A 14557-nucleotide genomic window follows, 5' to 3' on the forward strand; every position below is an offset into this window, starting at 1 on the left:
GCAAATTGATTTGTCATAATGTCATCCTAAAAGGGTCATTCAGAGTTATTTTTTTCATAGGGAATCTTTTATGAATGCTTGATGACATTCACAAAATGTCATTGAGTATGTATGTCTAATTGAACCTTATGAAAATCAGTTTTTAGCATTACAAGTTTTATTATGTAACATGTCAACTTTCATTAGTCTAGGATGATGTTTTATTCAACTTGAATTTTACAGATGACAGAAGGAGGAAATTAAAAAAGCTTGCCATTTTTTATTCTAAAATGTCTTATAACTTAATGCACCTGCAGCACATAGCATACACGTCATTATACAGTATACTTGCTGTACACGTCATTATACAGTATACTTGCTGTAGTAGGCTGAATAAAGCACCAGTAATAAATGTGTCATCAAAAACTTTGATGACATTAACTTTTTGAATGATCTCAAAGAACTTAAACTCTGGTATTCTTGATGAAGTTAAATTCTTCCTAAACTTGCAGAAGTCCATCAGTCATAGAATATGTTCTTTGAATCTCAATGCTGCAGTTGTACTGTCAACTTTGTTTAAGTTGATCCCTTGTAAGTCTAATACTAAATTGCCCATAAAGTCTAAGTTCTTTTCAAGTCCTCTGCTCTCTATATTCAATTAATTTTAATTCTTTGCAAGTCAAATGTCTCTTAAGTTGAAACTATTTCTTCAGTCCAAATAGATTTGACTCAGGCAAAGTTGACTGTATATCAATGTACCACTCACTTATGTTCACTTGTTTGTTATGCAAGTGGTTGAATCTTATGTGTGTGTTGGTCTGAGATGGGGGAGACTCACACAAAAATGCTATTTGATTATATATAACTTTCATGACACAATATCTGTGCACTTAGTGCATATGATTTCCTGTGATATGGTACTGGGATTTTGACTGATTTTGTGTAAGCTTTCCATGGAAAATAAACACAAATTTTGAGTTTAAATATTTGATTAAAATATTTAGAAAATCTCTCATCAGTTATACATTGTACATGCAAATATGTATTTTCTTTTTCTTTTTGGATATTGACTGTTTACTATAAAGTTACCTAAATTGCTGGTGATTTTCATAATGGAAGCATGTTACACATGTATGTTCTAGTCTCTATGTATCTACACAGAATGAATTTTCACTTCGTATGCACAGATTCACGTATAAGCAGTGCATGCTTGTGGAGGAGTCTATCACAAAGACAGGTATATTATGTCGTACTCGACAAACAAAAACCAAAAATATAAACAAATAGTTATAACTGAATTTAACAACACGGAAGTAAAAGTATATTCAGGTCCCAATATTATTCATTTTTCTTTATTTACTGTATTTGTTCAGTTATAACAAAATTTTGACATATACATTGTAATGAACAAAAACTGCCAGTCCTGGGGGAAATGTTATCATAGGATTAGCCAGTAGTGTTTATACATTACATCATGTACCAGTGGTAAGTTTGATATCCCTCATGTCAAAACTATTTGTCCTCTCCGAGTAATATGTCACAGTAAGTACAGCTTAAGCACAATGATTACAGTCCTGTGCTCTGGTCAAATGCATTTGATTTCTAACTAGGAAACAAAGACACAAAAAGGGATGGTTTTGGTTGAAATGGGGCTTCAGGTTTCCAACTTCTTTTGTGAGATGAGAAACCTCTTATGAATTATGAAAGAGCATACAATTCTAGGAATTCAAAGTTTATTTGATAAAAACTGGTGTTGAAATGGCTTAGATATATAAAAACAAAGAGGTCCTAATAAAAGGTGGGACCCAACTTTTATTAGGACCACTTTGTTTTACTTTGTTTTTTTGATATCTCGACCATTTCAATACCAATTTTCATCAAATAAACTTTGAATTCCTCTTAAAATTATATGCTCTTTTATATTTCATAAGTGATAAAATTAAAATTGAAATTGAAATAAGTGGTTTCTAATTATCTGGCAAAAAGATAAAATTATGTGAATCTCCCATCTCTGTCGAAACTATGTCATCCCTTAAAGACTTATTGGGACTGTAGAATGTAGATATAGAGCAAACATAATTGCCTTGTAAAGAGAGGCCTATGCATTAGACATATCACACATACAAGGCATACCAGTAATATTTGTGAAATATTTTCATATATGTGTGGCATATAGTACACATGTATGTAATATTGTGGCCATCATAAATGAATGTGATGTCTATCAGATGAACCAATGTAATTGTAATGTTTGCTGTAAGTATACAGTAAAGCTTTTATGCAAAAAAAAAACAAAAAAAAAAACCATAAAAATGTTACTTTTGCTCTTTAATATTTGCATATTTGTTTTCGAACAGTGTATCAAACATAATTGAGTGTTCAAACTAGAGTGGTCCGGTACCATTGTCAGTGTAGTAATGCTCAACTGTATATTGCATTTTCAACAATAACTGCAACGTTGATAGAATTGCAACTTGTGTTCATCAAATACACAAACACTCTATGACAATGCTTGTACCATGATTTTTTTTTTTGTTCTATTTGTGTGTACATATTGGGATAGATGTGTGTATATTACATACATGATTGGGTACTCTCATTTCAAGGCTCACCAGCAATATAGTTTAAGTGGATAATTATCAAGATCAAGTAAAGATATATAATGTGCATTTGTGTGTGTATGTGTGTGTGTGTGTATGTGTTTAAAATCTACTTATGTGAGAGATACATCAACCATAGATGTCCCTGCATCACGAAAACACAAAAAGTCTCCAGATATGGATTTTTAGCGAAGTGCAGATTCTGAAAAACCATATACACTCTATGTACAGTGTATGTGCATATAACTAGACTCATACTTTCCTAGCCCATATTATAACTGATGAAGAGAAAGAACAGTAAACCTTGCGTAAGTCAACCTTGCATAAGTCGAATACTCCCCAAAGTCAAAGACCTTTTCAAGTCCTCTTTACATTACATTTGATTTTAATCCCTCATAAGTCGAATTTTCTCTTGAGTCAAGGCTGTTCCTTCATTCCAAATACATGTAGATTCGACTTGGACAAGCCAATCAAGGTTGACTGTACGTCCCCTTGGAAAGGATTCGAAGTTTAGGGTTTATTCAAGTGCTCAATCTAACCCAGCAATTTTCTATGCAGTGAATGGGACAAAAGACAGAACATTCTTTTCATGATTGATACTAACTTTCATACAATATAGAGCAAAATCCTTTCAGAGTTAAGATACATGTATTGAGTTGAGGTGAAGAGTGTGGATATAGGGTGGACAGACAGAGAAAAGTGTTACATTAAAACTGAAAGAGAAATTCCATTCATTTTATGATCCCAAACTTTAAAAACTAAATAGACAAAGAAGTGTGCTTTCAGAAAACATAATAGACTACTGTAAAAGTGGGTATTTTCGCACGACTAATTTTTCGCGCTTGGCCAGGTGAGAAGAGTTTCGCGTGTTTTTAATTCCGCGGAATCAAGACACCAAGTACAGGAACATATGGCAGCAAAAATATTTGTGTGCTTTTATTTTCGCGCTAGTTTCTGGTTGCACGAAATGCGCGAAAATTTCCACTTTTACAGTATGTTGACCCAATTCACTTATTTTGAGTCCTCACACAAAATCAGGTCGTTATTTTTTTTTTTTTTTTTTTTTTTTCATACATGGTTTATACGTATATATGTAGAATGTCCATCCCTCTGTGGTTCATTATTTTTACGGAGACTATAAATAGACACATTTGCAGTTCTACTTATTTATTTCACTATATCGTCTCTATTTTTCATTCATCCCCCCCCCCCCCCCCCCATCAAGCCAGTGAAAAAAACATTTGGCCATGCCATGAGTGGGGTTTTTCTTAGGCAGACCAGTTTGATGTGATAAAGGTCTTTATCAACCATTGGGCTTTATGTCCATTATCAACTGAACAATATACAATTGTACAATGTATTCCACTAAAATAGGCTCCACCTCTATCTCTTGACATGTTTCATGCATGTACTTAATTGTAAGGTCTGTGAACTGTACCATATCACAGCTGACTACAGTTATTTTACACCTTAGATATACAATTGGCTATCTTCTGCACTTTACCTTGTTCCAGTACTGGTCTTTGCCCACACATACCATTAGCAGTTGAAGATTTGCAGGAACCCATCCAGGTACATGCCTGCATGTTTTTGTTTTCAAGTGCAGTACCAGCATCAATGTTCTCACATGAATAAGCCTGTTCATAATTAGCTCATGTATACATTGGTACAAATGACCTTTCTTTGTCTCAGCGGCATAATGCATAAGCTTGCCCAGACGTAGCAATTTATGGAATTTGTTTTCAAACAAAGAATGAACTGGTGTTCAGACCAGGTGACCAAAATAGTCCATCAGTTGACATTTTAGCAGGCATCCATTTCATTGTTTTGTATTGACTGCAATAACAGATTATTTCTTTTCATATTGCAAAATACCATTCTTGCTGTCAGGTGGATGTGGTGGCATGGTACAAGCACCATTCAGATAAGGATCACACGAACAATCATCGCATCACAGATGCTTATCTCAGTGAATTAACAAACTAAACACTAAACAAAAAGTAAGTTCCCCCTAAAACAAAGCTCTGTAATTTATGAATCAGGAACCTTTGAGGAAATCTGAATACATGATTATGTAGCTGTATTTCTCGGCTACCTTTCATGTGAAATTCAGTGGATATCACTTGGTCACGCTTGAGTGAGCATGACTTAAAGTCAAAATGGTCACTTTTTGAAGTTCACAAGGCCAATTTTGCAACTTTGATTTGGTGATATCGAAACAAATTTCAATTTTCCAGGATAAAAATGCATGCAACGTATAATTTATGTGCTTCTTATCGTACCATGTGACTTGTGCACAAAATTTCACGGTTGAGTGAACACGGGGTGAAAATTACCGATATGGCCGATTTGACATGTTTCTCGTGGTAATTTCTGTCATTTGAGATTGAATTCGTATGTTGAACAGTTTTTAAACACAATTGACGTAATTTCACGGTTGAATGAGCACATTAAAAACAAAGAAAAATAACAATTTAAATTGTGCAGTAAGAATTGTGATAATTTTGCGCATTGAAATCAAGTGTTTAATGCTTTTTGTATTGTGTTTAATACCACTGTGCATACAGTAATCACCTGACATTTCAGTCACGCTCCAATGAGCATGTGGGGCTGGAAAACCCGTTTTACCCTATATAATAAAAAAGTATTCATTGTTTTTTATGTTTTAGTTGCAATGTTGGGAAATTGCTCTGATTTCAATGAAAAAAAAAACATTTCAATACAAAATTACATGGTGACATGCTTCAGTGAGCACATAAGATGAGCAAAGTGTGCGGGTCAAAACCATTTTTCGTGGCTGAAATTCCCATAAGATTTACATTTGTTTTGTTTATGAAGACGCATTCAGCGGTGTTAGCAGATAGAGCCTAAAAAGTGAGTGAAGATGCTACCCAATCTGTGTTATATTGCCATAACGATCGCATAATAGTCAACCAACATTCTAAGCAACTAACATTACCATTACAATCATCAACACCATATGAACAACAAAGGCCACTATCTCACCACAATATCTGTCTCCAGACTCTCAGTGCATATTTACAGCACGGGAGGATATTGATGTTTAACAAAAGTGAAATTTGGTACCATGTCAATGACCAATTGCATTTATTTTCCCTTGAGTTAATGCATGACTTCATGACGTCACAAAGACATCAAGAACTTAATGCCAAAATCAGTATTCAGTCGCGAGGACAAAGGCCCGGAGATTTAATTTGCATACTTTCTCATCTCTGCCCCAACAAGGGAATGTCATCAAACTAAAGGCAGACCAATTTCCCAGGAATACTTCAATATTTAATCAAAGGAAGCCATGGATTATAAGGGGGGTTTCCGGCCCCAGGTACCCTGAAGGAATGCCAAGGATCACTGAGACATTTATATCGGTCCTAAAACGCAATAATGAAATGTTTTTCAGTTGATTTTAAATGCAGAATATCAAAGCAACACCTGCTGGATGATTTCAATAAGATAATCATTGTTTCATAATGTGGTCATTCAACCGTAAAATAAACCACATTGCATGCATAAACCATTGTTAGCTTTCAAAAACATAAATTCCTCCTTTTCACATGAACTTACCATGGGGATTATGGCCAAACTGACAATTTTCATTATGTAGGGTACAAAAAGGATTTCCAGCCTCACGTGCTTATTGAAGCGTGACTGAAATGTCAGGTAGTCACTGATATGCGTGTGGGTGTTAACACAATATAAAAAAAAGCATCATGCAGTTGATATTAGAGCGCAAATTATCGCAATTCTTACTGCACAATTTAAATTGTATTTTTTCTTTGTTTTTGATGTGCTCATTCAACTGTGAAATTACTTGAATTGTGTGTAAAAACTGTTCAACACACGAATTCAATCTGAATTGACAGAAATTACCACGAGAAACATGTCAAATTGGCCATTTTGGTAATTTTCACCCCGTGTTCACTCAACCGTGAAATTTTGTGCCCAAGTCACATGGTACGATAAGAAGCACATAAATTATACGTTGCATGCATTTTTATCCTGGAAAATTGAAATTTGTTCAGATATCACCAAATCAAAGTTGCAAAATTGGGCTTGTGAACTCCAAAAAGTGACCATTTTGACTTTAAGTCATGCTCACTCAAGCGTGACCAAGTGATATCCACTGAATTTCACATAAAAGGTAGCCGAGAAATACAGCTACATAATCATGTATTCAGATTTCCTCAAAGGTTCCTGATTCATAAATTACAGAAGTTTGTTTTAGGGGGAACTTACTTTTTGTTTAGTGTTTAGAATGCCTGTTGGTACAAATGACCTTTTTCTGCTTGTGTGCAAGTGGAATTATGAGCTGGTCTATGATGGCTGTATGTGCCCATCATAGCCCGATTTATTTTGCCAAGATAATTATATTCAACTGGCATTTAAACAACCAAGACCACAGGGATTTGGAAGATTATGTACCAGTAATCCCAACTCATGTTGTTTGAATGTCCTCTCTGTAGTAAAAGATGGAAGCACTGGTGATTTTTTTTGGGGGGGGGGGGGTGTGGGGAGAGCATTACCTTTTGGCAATTGAAGGTTGAACTGAAGGTTGAACTAAAATTTAGACTATAAACATCCCAGGATGCATAAACAGTGGCGGCTGAAATCCATGTGCCTGATTGTAACTCGAGTCCTGGAACCCTGACATGGTGCTTAATTAATTCTGTATACCAGTATGGCAACCCCAGTAAGCGCTTGCCTCGGCCTGTGCGTGCAGTTCTAGAACAACTTTCCCCAGCAGGTCAGCATTCAGTGTCTTGAAAAGGAATTGACTTTGAATCAAATGTAATCATGCACACACACTCACACTTTTTTTTTTTTTGGTCAATCTTTTATTTTTCTTTCTTTTTCATATAAACAATATACAAATTAATTCATGATATTGAAAGATAACACAAATTTTATTATGAGAACATAAATTCCACATTGTCAATATTATGAATGAAAAAAAAAAAATTGTACATAAAATCTTTCTTCCCTCTCCCTGTTGAAAGCAATCTTTATTTTGATCATATGAACAATATATATAGAGGTATATAGGTATATATGTGTATATTCTGTATTTGATATGTTCCAAACAAGCTCTAATTTTCATGTATTCCATTCGTTCTCAGACTAACTTACAGTATCCATTTACTCATGAGACTGTATGATCCCACTCTATTAGGTTCACTGGTGTAAATGAATGGAATTTAATTCTAGATTCACATCCTTATTAAGAGCTCTAATGTTGAATAATTAGCCATGACTGAGTAGATAATGTTCTTTGTGCAAAGTGTCTGGTTCATGCACTTGACTTCACACAGAATTATCGCTATCTCAGAAATGAAAATACTTGACATGTTATGTCAAGTATTTTCATTTTTGAGATATAAAGAAAGAAAAAGGAGAGTAGTTTTGACAGTATTCTTCGTACTGTTCCTCTTTTTTTTTTGGGGGGGGGGGGAGGATGGAAGTGCACAAATTGAAATTTGTCTCCACTGGGAATCAAACCCACGTCCTTTGTCATGGAATGCCAATGCCTTAACCACTCGACCAGAGAATTCATAACGGTTCTAGCTGGGCAGACCCAAGTTTGATTACCCAATGTAACAACTCTTCAACCCATTGTGTGCATATTCCTCTTCGAGGCAAAGTTACAAATAACCAGCCGCATGCCTCACCCAGATCAACTACTGAGCTTCAAGTACAGTATTTTCATGTTTCGGCATCCTTACTAGCTATAATACAAGCACAAAATGCCTCATGGCTATCTAGCTGTTCTCATTGCTAATGTGATATACTTTTGTGTTTTACTTTACAAAATAAATTGTTTGGAATGGCCTTTGATCAAATCAAAATCAGTAGATTCAGACCTTTCAAATGGACACACACACACAAGCACACACGCAGACACTCGTGCACACTATAGTTCACACATACATGTACCTAATGGTTCCACCACCACACCAAAACATGCAGGACATACACACATCTGAAAATTTACTCGAATGGAGGACCATGCTCCTATAACTTGATGCCAAATGGTTCAAGTGATGCTCAATTACATCTATTCAAATGATTCAACAAGATACCTACAACTGTATCTCTGTGCTTTATATGCATGTTTTGTTAGGCGTGCATAATTTGCAGTTGGTTCCTCATGTGGTGAAAGTAATGGAGTTTGGCCTGGAGGACATTTGAATGGACACACCCACCCATCCACCCCCCCCCCCACACACACACACATACATACACACACACAGGCATTTGAACAGACCAAACATATTTCATCCGATTACTGTAAAAGCTGTCATTTTCACAAGGGGTTAATTTCAGGGATTTTGCTAAGAACTGTTTGGCCACACAAATTTAACATGCAAAAATATTGCGAATAGATGGGCATTGCCACACTTAAGATAGCCTTGGTGTAAAAAATCACAAAAACAATATTTCACGAAATGTCATTGACCTCATTTGCAAAAATTCCCTTGCAGAAAATTACAGCTTTTTAGTCCATGGGCCAGGCCAGATATTGGTACCACCCGAGGTGGCAAAACCTTTTTGGTGTCATTTTGTTTGTCAGGCATAGATATGCTTATCAAGCTATGATAGCATTTCCTAATGAGTAGCTTAGTCATAATAAATAAATTTTAAACCAATTTGGTCTCGTTGTTATATCCCTATACTTCTGAATCGAGACTAACCGCTATACAAAGAAGAGCACTGTCTTCTGTATGTTCACAGGTGTTCTGTTGTAAACGCGGTGCGCTTAGTCTTTATTCAAGACGGCGAAGGGAATATCCAAAGCTTATGATACAGTGTATATCCCTTTATCTAATACCAACAACAACAACAACAAATTCCTCGTGAATTTTACCGTATTTTTCAATCATCATTTTCCGGTGAAAACGCTTCGGTGGAAAACGCTAATACCACGCTAATGTCGCTTTATTTCCATCCAACAATGAAAGATAATGCAAAAAGAATGTACCAGTACACTACAATACATTATAATAAATAATATTGTAAATGAACAGAGTGATTTTTGTTTAAAACCGATGTATTTGTTTAGAGGGTAGTATAAAAACAGTAAAGATAATCCCTTTTATTAGGAACTTTAGATATAATAACGGTACATTGTTCTAGATAAAGACTAAGCGCACCGCGCGACAGCTGTGGACATCATAACCCTTTGGATATTCCCTTCGCTGCCTTGAATAAAGACTAAGAGCACCGCGTTTACAACAGAACACCTGTGGACAAACAGAAGACAGTGCTCTTCTTTGTATAGCGGTTAGTTTCGATTCAGAAGTATAGGGATATAAAAACGAGAGACCAAATTGGTTAAAATTTCATTTATTATGACTAAGCTACTAATTTGAAAATGCTATCATAGCTTGATAAGCATATCTATGCCCGACAAACAAAATGACACCAAAAAGGTTTTGCCACCTCAGGTGGTACCAATAACCCATTTTTCGGGTCTTGGCCCATGGACTATTTACAGTATCCTCCAACTACATGGGTCTATCATTGTGGACCCATAGTGATATAAGGTGGATCAATCACACAAGTTCAAAGCAGTTTATCAAGTTCTTTGATGCATTTACAATGGATGTACTTCAGCTGCGAAGGATATCCATAGTCGATGGCTGCCCATGGCATGCTTGTAATTCTGGGGTGGGTCCACATTTTCATGGCCTTCAGAATTGCACACACAGACACAAAGACACACAGTGTACCAAGGACACATGAACAACAAAGCAGGGAACTACAGCATTTGTTTGTAGTTTGTCTTTATTAACTGAGGACTTGAAACATTCTTCTACCAATGAGATTTTGAATTACAATTGCAGATGACTACTCCAATAATTCCATTTCCTGCAAACATTTAGTTACATACATTATTGTAAGTACTGTTTTATGCATGATATGACATGACATTACATTGTCCAGCAAATGCTTTTATTTTTAGCTTTTGGTATTGCATAACAGGACATGGAAAAGAAAAGAAAAAACAAATACAATAAACATTTACATAGCACATATCAAAAAAACAACATTACATCTCTTTGCAAATTGAAGGAAACTATAGAAATTTAATTATAAGAACTATGTATGAAAGAGAGAGTGAAGAGAAACAAGGCAAGATGAAAAGTGACAAAATTCAGATGTGTAGCACAAAGCTTGATCCATTAAATTACACAAATACATTTTCAAAAGACTTCAAATCTACATGTGGGCAAAGCGAGTGGATAGTAAATTATTTTGAGAATGAATTGCCAAATACATGTACTGTTGAAAGAAACCAAGAGTTTGTGTAAGTAAACTAATGATACCTGGGTGAAGAATTTCGAGTGCTAAATTATCTCTTCTGACTTACAATTTTGGTATTCCTGATAAAGTGATGGAATAGTGGGATTGTGAATTTTTCAATTTCATTTATGATCCAAACCCTGACTGTAATTCTTTCCATCATATCGCAAATAATTGTCGGAAGTATTTTTCTCTGTCTACAGTCTGAAACCTCTCAGGGTTGACCAAGAAAAAAAAGAGTGACAGTTGACTTTAAGTTAGCATTTTGGTAATTTGTTTGTATTACTGGTTAGTGCATTTCACGCTGGAGGAAATGGCATCAGTATAAAAAGCGATAGCATTTTTGAAAACCATCATGTTCAAGGAATGTCTAGAGCCAGGAAAGCATACGCTTTGGGCATGGCACTTATTTAGGTCTGACTTGAGAGATGAAAGTATCAATTTTTCAAAGGTGACACATTCTCTGCAAAATTGCTCTTTGATTACTCATTGATTACTTGGTTTCTTCAAAATTTTCATTTGTTGTATGATTTGCTGAAAAAGAACTTTCTGTGCAATTATGCAAACATTTCATATGTTTCCTTTACATTTGCTACTGGCCCACCAAGTACATTATCAGAACTTTTTGTTGTATACATACACACAATTATGATATGCAGATGAATGCTTTTCTTTTACTTTGAAAGCTCTATTAAGTGCATGTAAGATAAGAGTTAAGTAAACTTATGACTGCTTGAATAAACACTTTCGTAACCACTTCTCTCCCCATTTCATACGCATTTACATGTTTATGATGGCCTAGATGTGGATGTCTTTGACCTTGATCTTGGGTCTGAAGAAGGCATTACACATGACACTACAGAAGATGAAACTCCCAAGTCCCATTTCATAGTAAAGAGATGTTAGGATAACAACTTGCTGGAATGGCAACTTCCCATAGCAACAGTCAATGAGGATGCTGGATTCTTGTTGCTACCTTGACAAATGCCATTCCAAAGAGTTGCTATCATATCACCTTTTTATGAAATGGGGCCCAGGTGATGACGAGGAAGAACACTCCCACATCGACACCAGCAAGTGCATTGCCTACGAAAACTGCCTTTTAAAACTTTTGACAAACGGCAATGGGCTCTCCTCCAGTCTTACATCAGTTGTCCTCTATGGAGATGTGAGTTGTGATTCTCCAGGACATAGTGCCAGCGTTTGCACATACTCGTTCTGCAACAAACAGTCCAAGAAGATTTTGCATACAAGGACAACCGTCCTTTTGCAAGAAGCTGTGGGAAAGTCTCCCCAATATAGAATGAAAGCATTTGAACGAGGTTTGATTTGGACTATGTGACTTTTAAGTGTCTGTAATTGAGACTGATACACATCCACAGATGGTTGCTAAGATGAAAACGAGGCAAACACCAAGCGCTGTCTCACCCCCATTTCACAATTTGTGAATAAAGCACTTTTTAATGCAAGTTCATTGACCTTTTGACCTATGACCTTGTCCAACTTGACCAGCATCTTTAGGTGATGTACCTGTGGTGAGAGTTTTGTGGTTGCAAAATAGCTCAAAGTTGTAAAGAAAAGTTATTGGGAGCACAGGGGATCCTCCTAGCCGGGGCAATTAAGTGCCAGGGAATAGGGGGCAGGGGGTTGATTGGCATCTTTTGTTTTGTTTTTTGTGCCATGAGCAGGATGACTCCATGTTCCAACCTAGTGCGGTTTAATTATGCGATCATAGGATGAACGAATACTCCTAGTAGACCTATGAGGCGCAGACTATATTGCACAAGCAGTTCCTCAATCTTTTCCCACTTTAACACCAAAATCATATACATACCACCCCATGAACTGAATGTACATGTGTAGGACAAGAATGCAAATTATCTGCAGCACGCAGTGCAAAGCAACTGCACACATTTTAAAAGAGGATCAAACTTAAAGATTTTATAAAGTATTATTTTTCAGTTTAAAGGATTTTTTGAAAGCATTACAGAAACCATTAAAATTTTTCGTATCAAGAAAAATTATTATGTATACTTTGTAATTCATTACTTCATTCAATACTTTCCACTCCATTACGTGAAGATAACTTGGCTCCAAAGTCAGACATGGCCAATAGGAGTGTGGTGTATGTATGGCAAGTCCATCAGAACAAATGACACAGAGGGATACAACCAGTGACTGAACAGGAAGGCTGGTGGGAAGAGCATGGCACCGTACCACCTGGCATCATTCCTCCTTCAGGAAGCTCAACTAGCGGACCTCACTGTAAGAATGGTAGACGGTCACCTTGTCACATGAAGACACAGACAGTGAAATAGGACCATGCAAATCCCATGTCTTCAAGGCTTGGGAGGCCCATGGCAACGGCATGAAAACAAAAAGGGAACTGAAGGTCTGTGCTGTAATGTACGGACATGCACTAAAGACCCTGCCATCATTTTGCCATTCTCTTTCAATGTATTCAATGATTTTGTTTTAATTTATAAGTGTCCAAACTGCAAAGTTCTATTGTTGAAGCAATATTCAATTGCAAAGTACCAGTATATCCATGTAGCAAGCCAGATCATCGATAATGTCACAGACTGCACCTTGCTATTAGCATGGCAATGGTATTTCTTTTTTCTTTCACCAGCATATCCATCAAATCTTAACATTCAAAAGAACTTGGGGTGGATCAGATCATTGTATGGTTAACTCATCAGGAATTATAAGTTTTCGCTACTGTCCTCGTTTTAGAAGAAATGAACAAAATGTTTAAGGACATCATCTACAAGGATGAAAGCACCTTTCGGGTAGAGAACAACACATGGCACTACTACAGATGTCTCGGGACACCAAAATAGGAAGTTGGGGAACCCGGAGCATCCCCACAAAGTGCATGTCTGGGGAGGGAAAGCTCGATGCGGGACAAAATGCCTAGCTATCTTCGACAGCATCATGCGGAAAGAATTTTTTTATTCAAATTCAAGAATTTTTTTTTTTTTTTTCGTCAAGATGTTTTCATTGCAACTGATTGACAAATTGCCCTACATCGACGTAAATAAGCACTGAATTAGTAGTAGCCATGATAAAAAATCATGGGTGTACATACTCGAGCAGGATTCGAACCTACGACCTCCTGATCACCGGACAGGCGTCATCTCCACTAGACCACCGAGCTTTCGCCCGACAGCAAGTGTTGGTTCTAGTCCTTATAGCATGCAGCGGGTACTGCTTTGTTATTCAAATTCAAGAATTTTTTTTTTTTTTTTTTCGTCGAGATGTTTTCATTGCAACTGATTGACAAATTGCCCTACATCGACGTAAATAAGCACTGAATTGATCAGTGTTTTAGTAGTAGCCATGATAAAAAATCATGGGCGTACATACTCGAGCAGGATTCGAACCTACGACCTCCTGATCACCGGACAGGCGTCATCTCCACTAGACCACCGAGCTTTCGCCCGACAGCAAGTGTTGGTTCTAGTCCTTATAGCATGCAGCGGGTACTGCTTTGTTATTCAAATTCAAGAAAAAAAAAAAATGTTAAATTGCAGGCTGATGGTGGGGCTCCCCAACAGGGTGACCTTGGTTCAAGTTCCACGAGGTCAGGCGACCATTTCAAATATTATACCACTTCCCTTCCATTACTCCATTCATTCCTTATCTTTATGGTGGAG

At 36.5% G+C, this 14557-nt stretch overlaps 1 protein-coding gene across 2 annotated transcripts in view; it reads right to left on the bottom strand.

Annotated features, from left to right (window-relative positions):
- Window positions 1-10367: 10367 nt before the first annotated feature.
- LOC140246200 (ribitol-5-phosphate xylosyltransferase 1-like) overlaps window positions 10368-14557 on the bottom strand; it is a 42288-nt gene continuing 38098 nt past the window's right edge. For both annotated transcript variants that reach the window (XM_072325649.1, XM_072325648.1), the window contains exon 7: window positions 10368-13161. In XM_072325649.1, the coding sequence (XP_072181750.1) occupies window positions 13149-13161 (13 nt within the window). In that variant the 3' untranslated portion in view covers window positions 10368-13148. The remainder of the gene's footprint in view (window positions 13162-14557) is intronic.

Source organism: Diadema setosum, chromosome 2 (assembly GCF_964275005.1).
Source record: "Diadema setosum chromosome 2, eeDiaSeto1, whole genome shotgun sequence".
Lineage (NCBI taxonomy): Eukaryota > Metazoa > Echinodermata > Echinoidea > Diadematoida > Diadematidae > Diadema > Diadema setosum.